The 16,245-nt window shown below is 33.5% G+C and overlaps 1 protein-coding gene across 2 annotated transcripts in view; it reads left to right on the forward strand.

The window, feature by feature from the left end:
- Positions 1-16,245, forward strand: part of LOC111043934 — a 49,708-nt gene that overhangs the window by 29,204 nt on the left and 4,259 nt on the right. For both annotated transcript variants that reach the window (XR_005572087.1, XM_022328978.2), the window contains exons 9-14: positions 2,211-2,499; positions 6,693-6,808; positions 7,157-7,228; positions 8,736-8,905; positions 10,563-10,900; positions 15,925-16,105. Coding sequence is in view for 1 of the 2 variants with exons in the window: in XM_022328978.2 (XP_022184670.2) it covers positions 2,211-2,499; positions 6,693-6,808; positions 7,157-7,228; positions 8,736-8,905; positions 10,563-10,900; positions 15,925-16,105 (1,166 nt within the window). In the remaining variant the exon portion in view is untranslated. The remainder of the gene's footprint in view (positions 1-2,210; positions 2,500-6,692; positions 6,809-7,156; positions 7,229-8,735; positions 8,906-10,562; positions 10,901-15,924; positions 16,106-16,245) is intronic.

Genomic DNA, 16,245 nt, shown 5'->3' on the forward strand with positions numbered 1-16,245 from the left:
TCCTTCTCCGTCGATTGGAAATAGAACAATAAGGTGAGTTGAATAATTAATTTCTTAGTTCCATTGACTTTTTCATTAGTTTGTTATTATCCTCGTTATAAATTTTGTGTTTTTGATGCATATAGAAGTTATTGATCATCATGTTTTGCAATCCATATATCTTTTCATATCAATCTGCTCTCTCTATTTTAGCGATTATTTATCATCTATCAATTTGTGACAGAGAATTTAATTTTACATCTTCAATCAATTTGTTATGCATTTTTAACATGTCTCTCCTGAAAATAAAAACAATCAATCCTGTAAGCTTTACCTCACTGAATGTCATTTTATAATTTTTCACATCAATCGTTGTTTGCAGTGTGAGCTAGAACCTAATGTGAACTGCTGGTGGATTAAATCAAGCTATGATCCTATTATTCTAATTTATTATTTTTTATCAATCCATCGATAACTATACAACAGAAACACACAATAAAAATCAGAATACAAAAAACTAGCTTCATGGTGGGGTGTGTTGAAATGAATGAATGAATGGAGGAAAAATACCTAGCCACCTATGGTTTCCCAATTCATATTCATTTTGAGTTGAAACTACCAGCTAGCTGTTCAGATCTAGTTCAAACTTTCATAGTGCAAACAGCTCTTCTAATTTCTATTATATCACAGTCGCGGTCTCACAATTGATCCCTGGACTGATTCACCCCTTACTCAGCATCAATACGCTACTATGCATAGCAATAACATTAGTCAACCAGCGGAGTTGTAGCCCGCTGTTCAAGTCAAGCAGCCTCGCAAGCCGTAATTTGCAAATTTGGAATACAAGATGCAGGCATCCGCAGTTGGCTTCCTAACTTTAACTCTGCCCGCGAACTTTAACTCGCAACGAAAAACTATGCTTTAACTTGTCAGTCCACATCTGTACTTTCCAATTCTTTCCTGTCTATGAAACATCTTATCATTCAATATTCAATATTTATTTATTTAGTCATGTACAATTTTTACACTTATGTGAGAAGGCACAACAAGCTTATGCACAAAACTGTCCCTTCTCAAATGTATACTACATACCAAATTAATTGTAGGTTAAGCTACTATCACTTATTCAATGACATGTCTAAACAACTTTGAACACCTCCAAAAAATTTGATGAACTAATAAATTCAAGCATTAGTAGGCTAACTTGAAGTGCTTTTATGACCCTGACAATATCTTAGTTTCCCAAGCATTCCACTACCTCACAGTTTTTCTGTCTCCGCCAATCATCGCCATCCATCACAGGTGCCATGACGCAACCAACAATTTCCTCTTAGCAACTCGGAGGAGCTTTGCATATATCTTTTTTAAGCTCCATACTTCAGATCCGTATGCTATTATAGGACGTATCAAGCTTTTGTAGATAATGAGTTTGGTTTTCCTGGAAATGAGTTTGCAGAGTCGTTCCATAATGTAATTGAAACAATATATTGTCTTTTCTACTGATTCGTTTTAACTTTGTCTATAACTGATGATTATGTCATGAACATTGAAACTTTAGTTGTAAATAAAATGTAGTTATAATGTAGTAATAAAATGTAATGTAGCTATCTTTTTTTATGTACGAGGAATCTTATAATTGAGTTTCAAATACTAACTTTATTGTAATTCCAATTACTGTACAGTGGGCAAACATTGATTCCAATAGTTGTAACATTGTAACCCGATTAACCACTCTTCTTGAATATCATTCACCGTTATAGGCCAGTCTTACAGCTACCAGTGCGTTATCAACGAATTCACTGTCAGAGTGTATACATATTTGGAACCCTCAGTATACTGTACTAGTGTATAAGCCAGTATATAATACGTAAATAAAACTAGGTAGATAACATATTTTGTTTTAATTTTATTGTTGTGTAGGATAATATGTTCTTTTACAATACAATATTATTGTGATATTTGATGAATACTTGTGAATAAAACTAGGTGGAAAAGATAAAATATTTTGTTTTAATTTCATTATTATTTTTGTGGAATATGTTCTTTTACAATACAATATTAGTGGTTTTTGATGAATACTTCTATTCTATGAAATAATTCTTCCTTATTCTATTTGGGCATAGCATATGCTGTATCTGGAGCCTGTATTCATAATCTGTGCTTGGGCGTACTCTATCATATCCAATTCGAATTTTGTTGAAAAAACTGTGATCCTCTGAAACTTGTTGTAGACGCCAGACGGTGGACCAGGACCATCGATGATACAGGTTGGTAATATATTGCAGCTGATTCCGTCGCCATCTTTATCGAGCACGGGGTCGACACCCATCAAAACAGCAGCTCCGGAGAAGCAGATGCTGGAACCGGTGCCAGTGGTTGCCGAGATGTCCGCTGCTAGCGCTAGTGGCTCAGAGCAGCAAAGTTTGGCAACAGCGCCAATGCCCGCCATGACTGCCGCTTCCATTGTTGCCGCACTCTTCAAAAAGGACAAACATCCTTTGGCGTTGCCTATGCCTCCTGGTAAATTCCTTTCTTCTAAATTACAAGTGTATAAAACCGTATAAAGGATTATAGTGGAGATAAAATATAGTCTGTGGAAACCTTGGTTTGCAGCATAGTCCAGTCAATATAGACATAAAAAAGGGGTGTGCTTGCAATTTATATTGTAGTTGTGATTTTTTAATATATTATTTGGATACATGAGAGATGTCCAGAACCAATTTCTTCATGCAAAATTTTCTTGTGCTAGATACAGAGTGGCCCAAAAACCTCATATTTTCGGTTCATTTTCCAGTTTTCAGCTATTTCTGTCAAATCCAGTAATCGGACAGAAAAATTTGCTGTTGCCTTTTTTAGAGTATAAAATTCTGAGTAAAATGAGACCATTCGGAATTCTCTATCTCCAATGAGTACTGAGTTATGATTTTTCAAAAATGAGTAACATTTTTGAGAAAAAAATCAATTTTGATGAATTTTAGCCCAGGGGATTTTTAATTATACATCTAAATGATAACAATCGAAAGATATTGTTGATCAAAAACTAAAATCATAACCATAGAGAAACCATAGCATAAGTACATATCCCATGGTATATGGCGTTTATGTCGGAACTTTTACTGTTATCTCAAGCTGATAGTCCACTTAGTTCTTTCCTGTGGAGCTTTATTGCGCTGGTAGTCTCTCATATTGTACCGTTCATACACTCTTACCCGGTCAAAACAGTAAAAATCGACAGTAATCGGCTTGAGATAACAGTAAAATTTTCGACATAAACGCCCTATACCATGGGATATCTACTTACGCTATTGTTTCTCTATGTCATAACTCAGTAGCCCTACTCATTGGAGATAGAGAATTCCGAATAATCTCATTTTATTCAGAATTTTATACTCTAAAAAAGGCGAGAGCAAATTTTTCTGTCCGATTACTGGATTTGGCAGAAATAGGCTAGCTGAAAACTGGAAAATGAACCGAAAATACGAGGTTTTTGGACCACTCTGTATCCAGCACAAGAAAATTTTGCGTGAAGAAAATGGTTCTGGAAATCTCTCATGTATCCAAAAATATTGATGTAGGCTATCCCTACGTGGATATCATGTGAGCACGGTTGTCAAGGTTTTAGGAACGAACAAAGTTTACAAGTAAATAACTAGTTGAAGTTGGAGTTTTATGAGAGATGTTCAAAGATGATGTTTCATTTTATTTTTATCTTGTTCAATGTAAACTTTTTTAATGAATAAAGTGTTAATACAAAAGCACATTTACAAAATTGGTGTCAGAAGTGAGATTTAATAATTAAAAAAAAATTGTGCTGAAAGTTTGTTACACAAAAAAAATTTTTACATGAAAACAAGAGCAAGTTCAAAAAGGGATATGGAAGCATTCAACGAGATGGTAAATTCGATAAAAGAAGGTATGCAAGAATTTGTATCTAATATGGAACAAAATTTGCAACAGGAAATCGAGGAAAGTTTTAAAACCGTTTGAGATTATTTATTTTAGTGTTGATTGCGAAAAAAAGATGCTAGATGACTTTTAGAAAAATCATTGCCATTGGTTTGCTCTGGACTTTGATGACCATTTTAGGTTTGCTCTGAGATTTATGTATAACATTTTTAGTGTGCCAAGAGTTATTGTGATTCACTGGGGAATCTGATCACGTGATGAGGCTTACAAGAGATACAGGCGATTGAAGTCAGAGTATTGTTCGATTTAGAGGTTTGAGACATCGTTTGTGGGGACGCGATAAAGCCCACAAGGTTGAGGATCACTTGCTGCTATACCTAATTGTTCAAGTTTCGTTGGAAATCAGGAGAATCCAAATTGTTTGTTATTTGCAAGAATTGAATTTGGCAATTTAAAAAAATTTTGCTCAAAATTTAAATAATTTTAATAATTTAAATAAGAAAGAGCAAGGGAAGGCATGTACTAAATTGTAAAGAGGATGATTGTGTACAGGATTGAGAAAACTGAATGAAGAACCAAATCAAAGGTTGTACACACATTCGTCTATCACCTTATCAAGGAAATCTGGATATTGGAGACCAATATCCCTAAGAGCTTGTTCACATGACAGCGATTTTCGCTCGGTTGGCAAATCGCTCGATTTGCCAGTCTCGTACACATAACAGCGATTTGCCCTCGGTTAAGGCTGTGCAAAGGCTGAAGTTGAACTTTCTACTGGTGATATTTTTTAAAGTTTTTCGATTTGTATTCATCAAGCTATCAAAATGGAAAAGTTTTCTCAGAAAAACATTTTTTTCTGATCATTACTTTTTGAGATTTGAGCGCCTAAAGTTTAAATTTTTGGAACAGAACATTTCAAACACGGTAAGAGATAAATCCATGAGATTTGGAAGATGAATTCTTCATGGTATTGTTGATTGAATAGGACAAAAATTTTCTAAAAATATCAATTTTTGAGAAAGCTATTAAATTTACTAAAAATTACCAAATATAACTCATTATGTTACTAAATAACCTAAAAGATTATGTTCAATTATGTTTCAATGGGGAAGATTGAGTCTATACTTTTTACACTATTAAATGTCAATATGTTTATATTATTAGTAATGTTTTAATTCTTGAATAATAAACACAAATAATTAAAATAAGTATTTATACTATTAATTTTGATAATGAAATGTAAATTCAAAATATGTTTTTAATAAATTAACAAAAATAACGAATTGCTTATTTTTAATCCAATGTCCCAACCTGGGCAAGGGATGTCTTAAACTGAACTTACTAATTAACTGAACTGAAAATTTTAATAGAACTGAAATTGTAATAGAATGTCCACTATGTGAACTGCTCTGATCGAAACAGCTCGGTTGACTGAAGACATGTGTACGCTCTCATGCCTGCTCTAGTATATCGAACCGCCCGGTAACCAAGGGACAACCGTGCGGTTGTAGTCTGAGACTACAACCACCGCGATTCGCCGGCGACTACTAAAACCGAGCCATGCATGTGTACGGCACCATGTGTTTCCCTATACCTGGCAACCGCTCGGTTGGTCAACCGAGCGTAAATCGCTGTCATGTGAACAGGCTCTAAGGGTTGACTCGTGTCAAAGGATAGTGATGTAGGCTAGCCCTACGTGGATATCATGTGAGCACGGTTGTCAAGGTGACTGTTTTAGCAACGAACGTTTACAAGTAAATAACTAGTTGAAGTTAAAGTTTTATGAGAGATGTTCAAAGATGATGTTTCATTTTATTTTATCTTGTTCGATGTAAACTTTTAATGAATAAAGTGTTGATACAAAAGCAAATTTACAATAATATATTAAAAAATCAGAACTACAATATAAATTGCAAGCACCAATGTATATAGTGACTGGATTAGCATTGCTCTTATAGAGCTCTGCCAGATTTTACAAAATCCAGAGAGCCTGTGAGCTATTTGTGTGAGAGAAAGAGTGAAAAGAGAGCGTAAGCCTTCTTGATAGAATCAGCTCAAAAACGGCAACAGTGTTCTCCTTCTTTTATATTGAAATAGCATTGGCCATAAAGCCCTGTGCTGCAAACTAAGGTTTGCATGGACTATAGATTAGAAGGTATTATAAATGTTAAATTGAGGAAAATGGTATCTCCTACCCTTGAGAAGGATTATTATCATTAATTATAGATGTACCGCAAGTGATTGCTTTGAAATATAAGCTATATGGAGTTTCATAAAAAATTATCCATTGTCCCAAAAATTGTTACTCTCATTCTCGCATAAATTTTCAACTCAAATTTACAAAAAATCTATGTAAAATTTCATTAAAAATAGTATATTATTAGTAAAGTATGCTATTCATTAAATAGTATATAATTTTCGATTTGAAAATTTCAAAAATGAAATTTTTCAACTCAAGTATTTGGTTTTTAGGGGGGAGGGGATAAACATAAATATTTTCTAACAAAAATTTTAAAGAAACTTGGGATTTGTCTCTCAATTGGAATTCTTTAGGGTAAACATAGATTTGGATGTTGATTTGATAATTATGAGCATTTCATGGAAGTCAAACACTATTTTTTCCATTTACAAGAACCCTTATGTTCTTATTGAAGACTAATGTTGCATTAAAAAAAATGGATGTTGAGTGATTATACATGGACATTATTTGATTTATTTGATCCATTATTTGATTTATGTTTCTCAGCAATTTGCCGTGTTATAAATAAATTATTCTTTAAAATTATATTTTTTTCCCAATTCAACAGCTATGTCTGAAGCAGAGAAAGTCGAACAAAAGAATCTAGAGAAGAAGCAGAAACGTCTCGAAAAGGAAGCACGCAAACAAGCCAAACTAAAAAAGGCAACTAAGAAAATGATTAGGGTAAGTAAAGAATATTTATTTGATGAATTAATGTATTTGTATAAATCTATCACATTGCAAAAAATAGTAATGTAAGGAGTTTTTTGTGATGGCTATAATTCGTAACTGCTGCCCTTTTGTATTTTGTTAACTAATTTTACCATTGTAATTATTTTGGTAAATTTCAAATTCAAATTACAAAATTTTTCACATTTTATTACATGAAATCTAATTAGTAATACTGAACTTTTAAATACTGTATCATGATTCCGCTAAGACGAAATACAATGCTTTTGAGTCAGTAAGGCTACTGGAGATCTGTAGTATATGCATTCAATTTATTGAAAAATTGTGTTTTATGATTCGCAGAAAGCATTGCTATTCAAAGAAGGGCTGACACTGAACTCTGACGTGGACAACGAAGAAATGAAATTGATAGAGGTGAGTGATTTTTGGAACAAATATGTTATATAAAATGCGTGAATAAATAAGTGTGTAGAAATAGTTGCAAATGTAATTTAATATTGATGAAGCCTTTAACCTTCAGTTGTAATTGGAAATATTCATTATCAATGATTAAAATGAAGTTAGGCCATATTGATGATGTTATAGACATGAAATATCTCCTACATATAGACAAACAATCACTTATAAATACTGAATTTATTGCAAAAAAAAAACATTGGGCTAAATAAACTAATTTTGTATTATTCATTTGTACAAGCACATCATTGAAATGATTGAGAGGGGAAAAATATGAATCTTGAGCTATTTCTCTCCCGAATTTGATAAAATAATCAGAAATAGTATTTTCTATTCACTTTCACACAATTCGACACAATTTTTATTCTTAATAGTAAGTATTAAGGCGGATTCCCTCATAAATGTCAACATTAAAGTCAACTAAAAAATAAAAGAATGAAAATATTAGTATCAGAGACCGGTACCATAGCCACCTCTAATACAAGGTCGCGGCCTACGATATTGCAACGTCGCAGTGTAGACTTACAATCCAATTTTAAAAGATTTTAAAAATACCAGCTGATCTTTTTCACCAATCATGTATTGGATTGTAAGCCTACACTGCGACGTTGCAATATCGTAGGCTGCGGCCTTGTATTAGAGGTGGCTATGCCGGTACTGTTAGATTTATTCCCGTAATAAAACACACTTTGTAACTCATTTGTTTTCTGTTCAAATAAATAAATAATGGGACTATTCATACTCGTTCGGCTGGGATGAATGGGAATAGGCCTTTTGGGGAATTATACAGGGTGTCCCACGAAAGGTGTGACAGCAAAAGACTATAGATTCCATATTAAATTTGCAACAAAAAATGTCCAGTAAAATTTTCTTATATCGACCTTCATTTTCGAGATATTTCGATTTATCGATATTTTTGAAAAACGTCAATAACTAGAAAACTGTCAGTCAAATCTAATTCCAAAGACATGGTTGGAAAGAGGAAGAAATTTCCAATAAGATTCATATAATTTGTTCATTTATTTACGTTTTTGAACTTTTGAACGCGCATAAAAAGTTCAAAAACGTCAAACAAAGGAACAAATTATATGCATCTTATTGGAAATTTCTTCCTCTTTCCAACCATGTCTTTGGAATTAGATTTTGACTGATAGTTTTCTAGTTGACGTTTTTCAAAAATATCGAAAAATCGAAATATCTCGAAAATTAAGGTCGATATAAGAAAATTTTACAGGACATTTTTTGTTGCAAATTCAATGTAGAATCCTTCGGCTGTAACGCTTTTCGTGGGACACTCTGTATTTTATCTGACTCTGATACTGATATTTGGGAATCCGTCTTTAATATACTAATATTTATAATTTGATTACTTTCTCATAGCTTTCTGCATCCTCCCGAAACAAGTTATTTTAATGATTTTATCTGTAGCTTCCATTTGGGTAATTGTTGATTGTATTTGATTCAGGAGGCAATGGAAGCGTCGACGACAGAAGAGACGCCGGTGGCGCCAGCAGTTGGCCAGACTGTCGAGATAGAAGACGTCGATCCTTTAGTCAACGAGCAGAGGATGGCAGCCCTGCGACGGCCTCTACCCCCTCCCCCTGAGAAAGGCATTCTTATTTCACCCGGTTTCAGGTGATTGTTTATTTCTGGCTCTTTTACTTCAGTCCAGTTTTATACTTTCCACATAGATAGGTTCTACCAAAATAGCAATAAATCACATGTAAGTCGGATAGAAATAAATTGGAAATTGCAATTTTTCAAATGTTAATTAACGAATAATCGAATTTCCATCTAGCTGTTTACCCTGTTGTCAATATTTGACAACATAATACATTAACATACAAAATAACAATACATTACAAGTAAGTCAGATAGAAATGAATTGCAAATTTCATTTTTTCAAATGCTAATTAATGAATAATCGAATTTCCATCTAGCTGTTTACCTGTTGTCAATATTTGACAACATAATATACATTAACATACAAATTACATACAAAATAACAATACATTACAAATAAGTCAAATAGAAATAAATTGGAAATTGCATTTGTTCAAATGCTAATTAATGAATAATCGAATTTTCATCTAGCTGTTTACCCTGTTTTCAATATTTGAAGTAGCAGAAGACTTGGGGATAATTTACAGCATTTAATTGGGATTTTCGTTTAATAATTAAATATACTCAATAAGTCAGATACTTAATTATTGCAAGATTATTGAACACATAAGTAATTGGCGTAGTGGTTTTATGACTTATGTTGATTAATATCAATATCCTTCATCATCAATAACAATACATAACAAATAAGTCATATACTTGATTATTGTTTATTATTATTGTAAGATTAAGTAAATCTTAGATAAGATTTCAAATAAGTCATTTGAAATAAGTACATTTGACTTGAGTACAATTATTTTAGTACTTATTTCATGTCATTTGAAATAAGTACTACATTTCAAATAAGTCATATACTTAATTATTGTAGGATTGGACAAATAAGTCATTATGTGTATCTATTTATATGTTACTCGTTAATAGAAATCTCCTAAAATTTGAAATTAACGGAGAAAGCAATTATAACTATTTAAAATGTATCTCTGTAGTCTGTTCTGGGAGCCTAGAGACAATGTAAAGAAACATGCGCGTGTGAGAGTGAATCTATAGTCCGAGAGATATTACTTTTAACATGAAGGAAGAGGAGAACCCGATTTCTCCTTCCACAGTTTGTTGCATGTACAGTGTAGTGGAGAGGAGTAAGCAATTGAATGCTGACACAAAAGTAGAGTGCTGTTGGGTGGTGGGAGTGATTAGTGAAGGAAAGAGCATCGGGCTCCTTTGTCTTCAAGAGAAAGCCGGGTAAAAATTGATATCTCTCAGACTATAGGAGCAGCAAGACCGATTCACAGTAACAATCTGAACATCCTTGTTATAGAATGCAGAATAATATTACAAACACCGTACCTGATTCAGTGGCAATGTAAGCATTGTGAACTGTTATTTACGAGTGAAGCAATTGAAAGCGGATATGGTCATCAATTTTCTACGCACACAAGCGCAAAATTTATGTTATTGTTGGCTCTCTTTTCGATGGTGCTAGTCAATATACAAGCTAGTATTTATTTATTTGAACAAAGAACAAGTGAGTTACAAAGATATACATTATAACAATTAGTTTTTTGTACAGTTATCTAGTGCAGCAGAACAGCTTAGAAATTGCCTTAGTATGCTGCACACATATATATTATATCTATAAAATTAAAACCCGATTTTTGATTTGTTTTTGCAGGGAGAAACCGATAATAATCGGACAAAAGTCGGAAGCGAAGTCGGTGTCGTTCGCAGACGGCATCCGGCCGGGCGAAGGCCAGTCGCCGACCAACGCCGAGGACCACCCGCACTCCCCGCCCCCCGACACAAAACTGCCCAAAAAGAAGAAGCTGTCCAAAAAGAAGAAGAAGAAGAAGATCAAGGTGAAGATCATTCGCGTGGAGGAGGGCGATGATGACGATGATGATGAGGATGATGACATCTCCCCTCCTCCCCCTCCGCCCGGATCACCCCCGCCCATGTTCCACTACCCGCCTCCACCACCCGGATTCGCATACCCACCGCAGGCTTTCACAGGTTGGTTGCAAAACCTTCACTTGATTATTTTCCAAAATATTATGTTGTAAGTGCAAGTTTTGATTCTCAAAAATGACAAGAAAAAAAATTATTTTAAAATCACTTTTTCACCTTTTCATCGATATAAATCACTACTTAGGAACAGTATGAAATGGCAAGTAAAAATGCATTTTTAAAATCACCTTTTTATCGAAATAAATAATTACTTTCATCTTAGAAAAAGTATAAAATGACAAGTAAAATTGCATTTTTAAAATCACATTTTTATCGAAATAAAACACTACTTTCACCTTAGAAACATTATGAAATGAATATTTCGACTTTCAAAAATATGTCGAATAAAGTCAACTTAATCGTTTCTGTGATTGTAATCACTCTTGTTCGACATAACAACATTCTCAATAGAATATATAATTATGATATTAATGTTATGAAAACATGGGTCCGGTTGCACAAAAGCCTGTTCAATTTTAATCATGATTAAATGCCACGAGAACCAATCAGAGAAGGTTTTTTTGAAAAGAAGACTTCTCTTACCACGTTTCTCGTGGTAATTAATCACGGTTAAAATTTAACTGGCTTTTGTGCAACCGAGACATAAAGTTAGAAGAAGAAGTTCATGCCCTTCCTTGTACAAGTAACTTTTTTGCTATTTTATTGTAATGAAGGATTAAATTTCATGGTAATGTCAAACGAAAAAACTTACGTACCCTATAAGTACATTTGAAAAAATTCAAATCCTAGTGTATAATTATTTCTGTCATGCCTCATCTACAAGCCTCTAGTGAAAAGGACACCATCATTTATCAACTGGATGATAGAATTATCTGAAAAAAGCAGTAGCCGAGCTTGATTTTGTAAGATAATAAATTAATCGAAAAATAAAAATTAATAAATTCAACTTTAATAAATTAATCTTGTAAGACTAATAACTGAGCTTGCAGTAATTAAAGGCTACTCAATTTCAATGACTAAATATATTAAAAATGCAAAAGAATAAGATTTGAAATTATTTCTCCATAACAGACACAAAATTACATTGTCTCTTTTCTGTTTAGGGCTACTTTTAATATAAATAGAAATACAAATTTCAGTACCATTTTTGAATTATTTTATCACAATATGTTTCGGACATTCATGCCATATTTTCAAAAAATGGTACTGAGATTTGTATTTATATTTACAAAATTACATCTTTTATGGTGAGTCTAGTGTCCAAAAATCGAATATTTTATAAATAAAAAATAACAGACCTCTCTCTGTAAAAGAAAAAATGAATACTGTCATTGAATTTAGTATCGTATTTTATAATTTATTTCATATTTGCTACACAACACACCTACACTTATTATACCTAGTCCACACTTTTGCTAAGTCGCTATCCAAGCCTACCATCTTGGCCACGCTGGTCTTGCCATCCACACTGTAATGCAACCATCATTGGTGGATGCTCGGCTGGCCACTAGTCTTCACTTGGCTGGCCTTCGCTCGACAAAGATCTGAGCGATGGCCAGTGAAGGCGTGTGCTGGCAAAGCAGACATCCACACTCTCGCGCTCGTGGTCATTGGACGAGAGTATGGATGCGGCATTACAACTTATTTTGTATGTATTATAACTTCAAAAAAGCGAATTTCCTTGAATTTTATTTAACACTCAGAGATTCTGATTGGAATAGTTTATATGAATTTCATGATGTAGATCTGGCTCTTGATTATTTCTATGAATTGATGAATAATGCCTTCACTTTGCATATACCAAAGAATAAAAAAATAATTAAATCTAGGTATCCAGTTTGGTATACAAGGAATATAATTCAAATGATTAAATCTAAAAATAAGTGTGCGCGTAAAAAATCGTTCTCCAGATACTACTTGAACAATTCATAGATTTAAGAGCGTCAATAAAATCAGAAATAAATATAGCTTATCAGAGGTACATAGACTCATTACAATGCGACATTAATCCAATATGAAACAATTCTGGAATTACGTAGGGAGTAAAAAGGAATCAAGGTCAGTGGCAGATTGTTTTGAATGGAATGGATGTAAATATACCAGTCAGGAGGTGCCTCAGGCATTTGCTGATTATTTTCATTCAACCTATATTAATTGCAATAACAATAATAATACTACGCCTCCCGAAAACGACAATGAAGCTAATAATATTAATCATATTTTGCCACCTCTTGATAAACTACAAATAAAAATTATCTCTGAGGAAGAAGTCAGCTCAGCCATAGATGACCTGAAAGCCACACGCTCTTGTGGACCTGATGGAGTGCCAGGATATATAATAAAAGGATGTAAGGATATACTCACTAAGCCCTTGAAATTCATCTTCAATTTGGCTCTCAAATCAAATAAATATCCTGCAAAATGGAAAGTTGCTAGGATAACACCCATCCACAAATCTGGTGCTAAAAATATAATCGGAAACTTTCGACCGATTGCTATTTTGAATTCAACAAGCAAGGTATTTGAGTATATACTTTACAGTAAAGTATTTAATCACGTAAAGCCTGTAATCTCCCCTTTTCAACATGGGTTCATGCCTTCGCGATCAACGGTTACTAATTTGCTGCAGTTTTCCCAATCTGTTTCCTCTGAGCTAGATGTACAAGGTCGCGTCGATGTAATTTACTTAGATTATAAAAAAGCATTTGATACAGTAAATTTCACAGTACTTTTAAATAAGATGAAAGGTTTCGGACTGTCTGAGAGTCTGATTACATTTTTTAAAAGTTATCTCGTTGATAGGAAATCTTATGTATTATTCAATAATCAGAGGTCTCTTGATTTCACCAACACATCAGGTGTCCCTCAGGGATCAAATATCGGCCCATTATTGTTTTTATTGTTAATAAATGATCTTCTTGATTACATTGAAAAGTCCGGTATTCTGCTGTTTGCTGATGATGTTAAGCTCTTCAGGCCTATAGCTGGTATTCGTGATTGTGCCTCCTTGCAGCGGGATTTGGACGGTGTTCAGAGGTGGTGTGAATTGAATAGATTAGAAATCAATATTTCAAAAACCAAGTTCATGATCTTTACCCGCCAAAAGAATCCCAGACAATATAGTTATAAAATAAATGATACTTTTCTGGACAGGGTAACGAGTATGAGAGACCTGGGAGTCCTGATGGACCCAGCACTTGAATACAGGGATCATTTGGCTCATGTCATGAATTCGGCCAATGGATCACTAGGGTTTCTCTTTCGTAATTGTAAGCCCTTCACTAGATGTGAGGTCATATTGAATATTTATAATGCAACAGTGCGGAGCAAGCTAGAGTATGCTGCACTTGTTTGGAGCCATCACAGAGCACTGCCGTAAATGATTTAGAGATTATTCAAAATAAGTTATTGAGGTATCTTTATTTTAAAACGTATAATACATTTTGTCCAATAGCTTTTTCCACCGAAACCTTAAGGTCAACATTTAAAGTCCAGAAATTAAAACCAGAAGATCCATTAGAGCATTAATGTTATTATATGACATTCTAAATAATAATATATTCATGCCAGATTTCATCAATTTGTTAAATTTCAATGTTCCATGCAATAGACCAAGACCGTTTGTCAGAACCGTTCACCATTTCAATTCCTACCTGAATAGAACAATGAGATTGTACAATAGACTAAACCCATTCCTTGACCCCTTCTATGACCGCTACAATACATTCAAAAAATCTTGTGAAAAATTATGCTGCTCAATTGATGAATAAATTATTATTTTTGAGCTCTACTAACTCTCCTTTTTTTCAACTGTTTCTTCTTTCTTTTTATTTAAATATTTTTCATCCTATACCCTTTACTAACTTTCTGAATCTGACCAATATATCGTTCTCTTCTAATCTTATTAGTTATAGCCTACTGAATTGTGAATATTTAATGAATTGCGATATTATTTTCTTTTCTCTTGTTTTCTTTTTGTAACGTTACACTATCAAATGTGTCATTAAGGCTCGTACTGGAGTTTGTCTGTGAGCCTTTCTATGTTTTTATGGAATAAATAAATAAATAAATTTATTTATTCAATGATACATAAAACTTTTTTGATTCACAAATTATTAAATTAACAAAAAAAAAAAGATTAAGAAAAGTATTGCTTGTGAATCATTTTTGCAATAAAGGGCTCCGCTCCTTGGTATTGTCTTTTTATTGGTATTTGAATTTATTCAAATACCACAAGTGGATTCAGACATAATATTACAAAACAAAGTTAAATTATTCAGATTGGTTTTCAATGTTATATTGTGTAATTATCATGTAATGTTCTATCTTATTTAGCAGGAATTTCATAGAAAGTTAATACAAATCCTTATTTTCTTCAATTCCAATAATATATTCAATAGGCCTACCCACACAATTTTATCCATTGTAGAAATTATTATTATTAAACGAAAATCCAAATTAAATTCTGTAATTCCCCCGAAGATTTCTGTTACTGCAAATATTGACAACAGGGTAAACCGCTAGATGGGAATTCGATGAGCGCTACTATTCAAAAATTATTTGTAAGCCCGGGAATCGAACCCAGTACCTCCTAATTGCCGGTCAGGAATGCTTACCCTCACACCAAACTGATAATCTCTGGATAGCAGCACTCATTTTATACAAAGCCATAGCGGCCAGCCAGTCTACGGATGGAAACTACTGCGCTATTGCAATTCTATTCAAATGCTAATGAATTATTATTATTATTAATTTATAAAAATGTATTTTAAGAATTTAATAATAATAATAATAATTAATTCATTAGCATTTGAATAAAATTGCAATATCTCAGTAATTTCCATCCTTATCCATTGTCAAATACACATAATAATCGTGTTTAATGTACTGAAAGATCTATTCTGCAAATCATTACATCGAATTTGGAGAAATTCAACAAGAAACACAATAATTTGAATTTACTAATAAATTTAAGAATATTAAAACGGTACTAGTTATTTTCTATAATTGAATATTGAATGAGGCCTTTGAAAATATGTTATTGAATGTGAATCAATTGATTGTTTTAGTACCAGGGGGGGCAGCACCGAGTGCAGGCGTGGCTCCACCTTGTGGCGAAGGTCAGCCACCGGGCGGGTATGCACCCCTGTACCAGCAGCACCACCACAGCAGCACCATCACCACACACACCACCACCACCGTCCAGTTTGGGCCACCACCACCTCCGCCGCCTCCACCGCCCCCGCAAAAGTAAGTACAATCAACTATAGAGATTCTCACAATTAACTGATCAAAGCCCGGTTAATTGACCGAACGTAGTGAAGTCTATGTTTCAACTCAGATTTTCTTTTGTCTATGTATGTAACAAAATTACGGCCAATCGCGTTGAT

Source organism: Nilaparvata lugens, chromosome 8, assembly GCF_014356525.2.
Source record: "Nilaparvata lugens isolate BPH chromosome 8, ASM1435652v1, whole genome shotgun sequence".
Classification (NCBI taxonomy): Eukaryota; Metazoa; Arthropoda; class Insecta; order Hemiptera; family Delphacidae; genus Nilaparvata; species Nilaparvata lugens.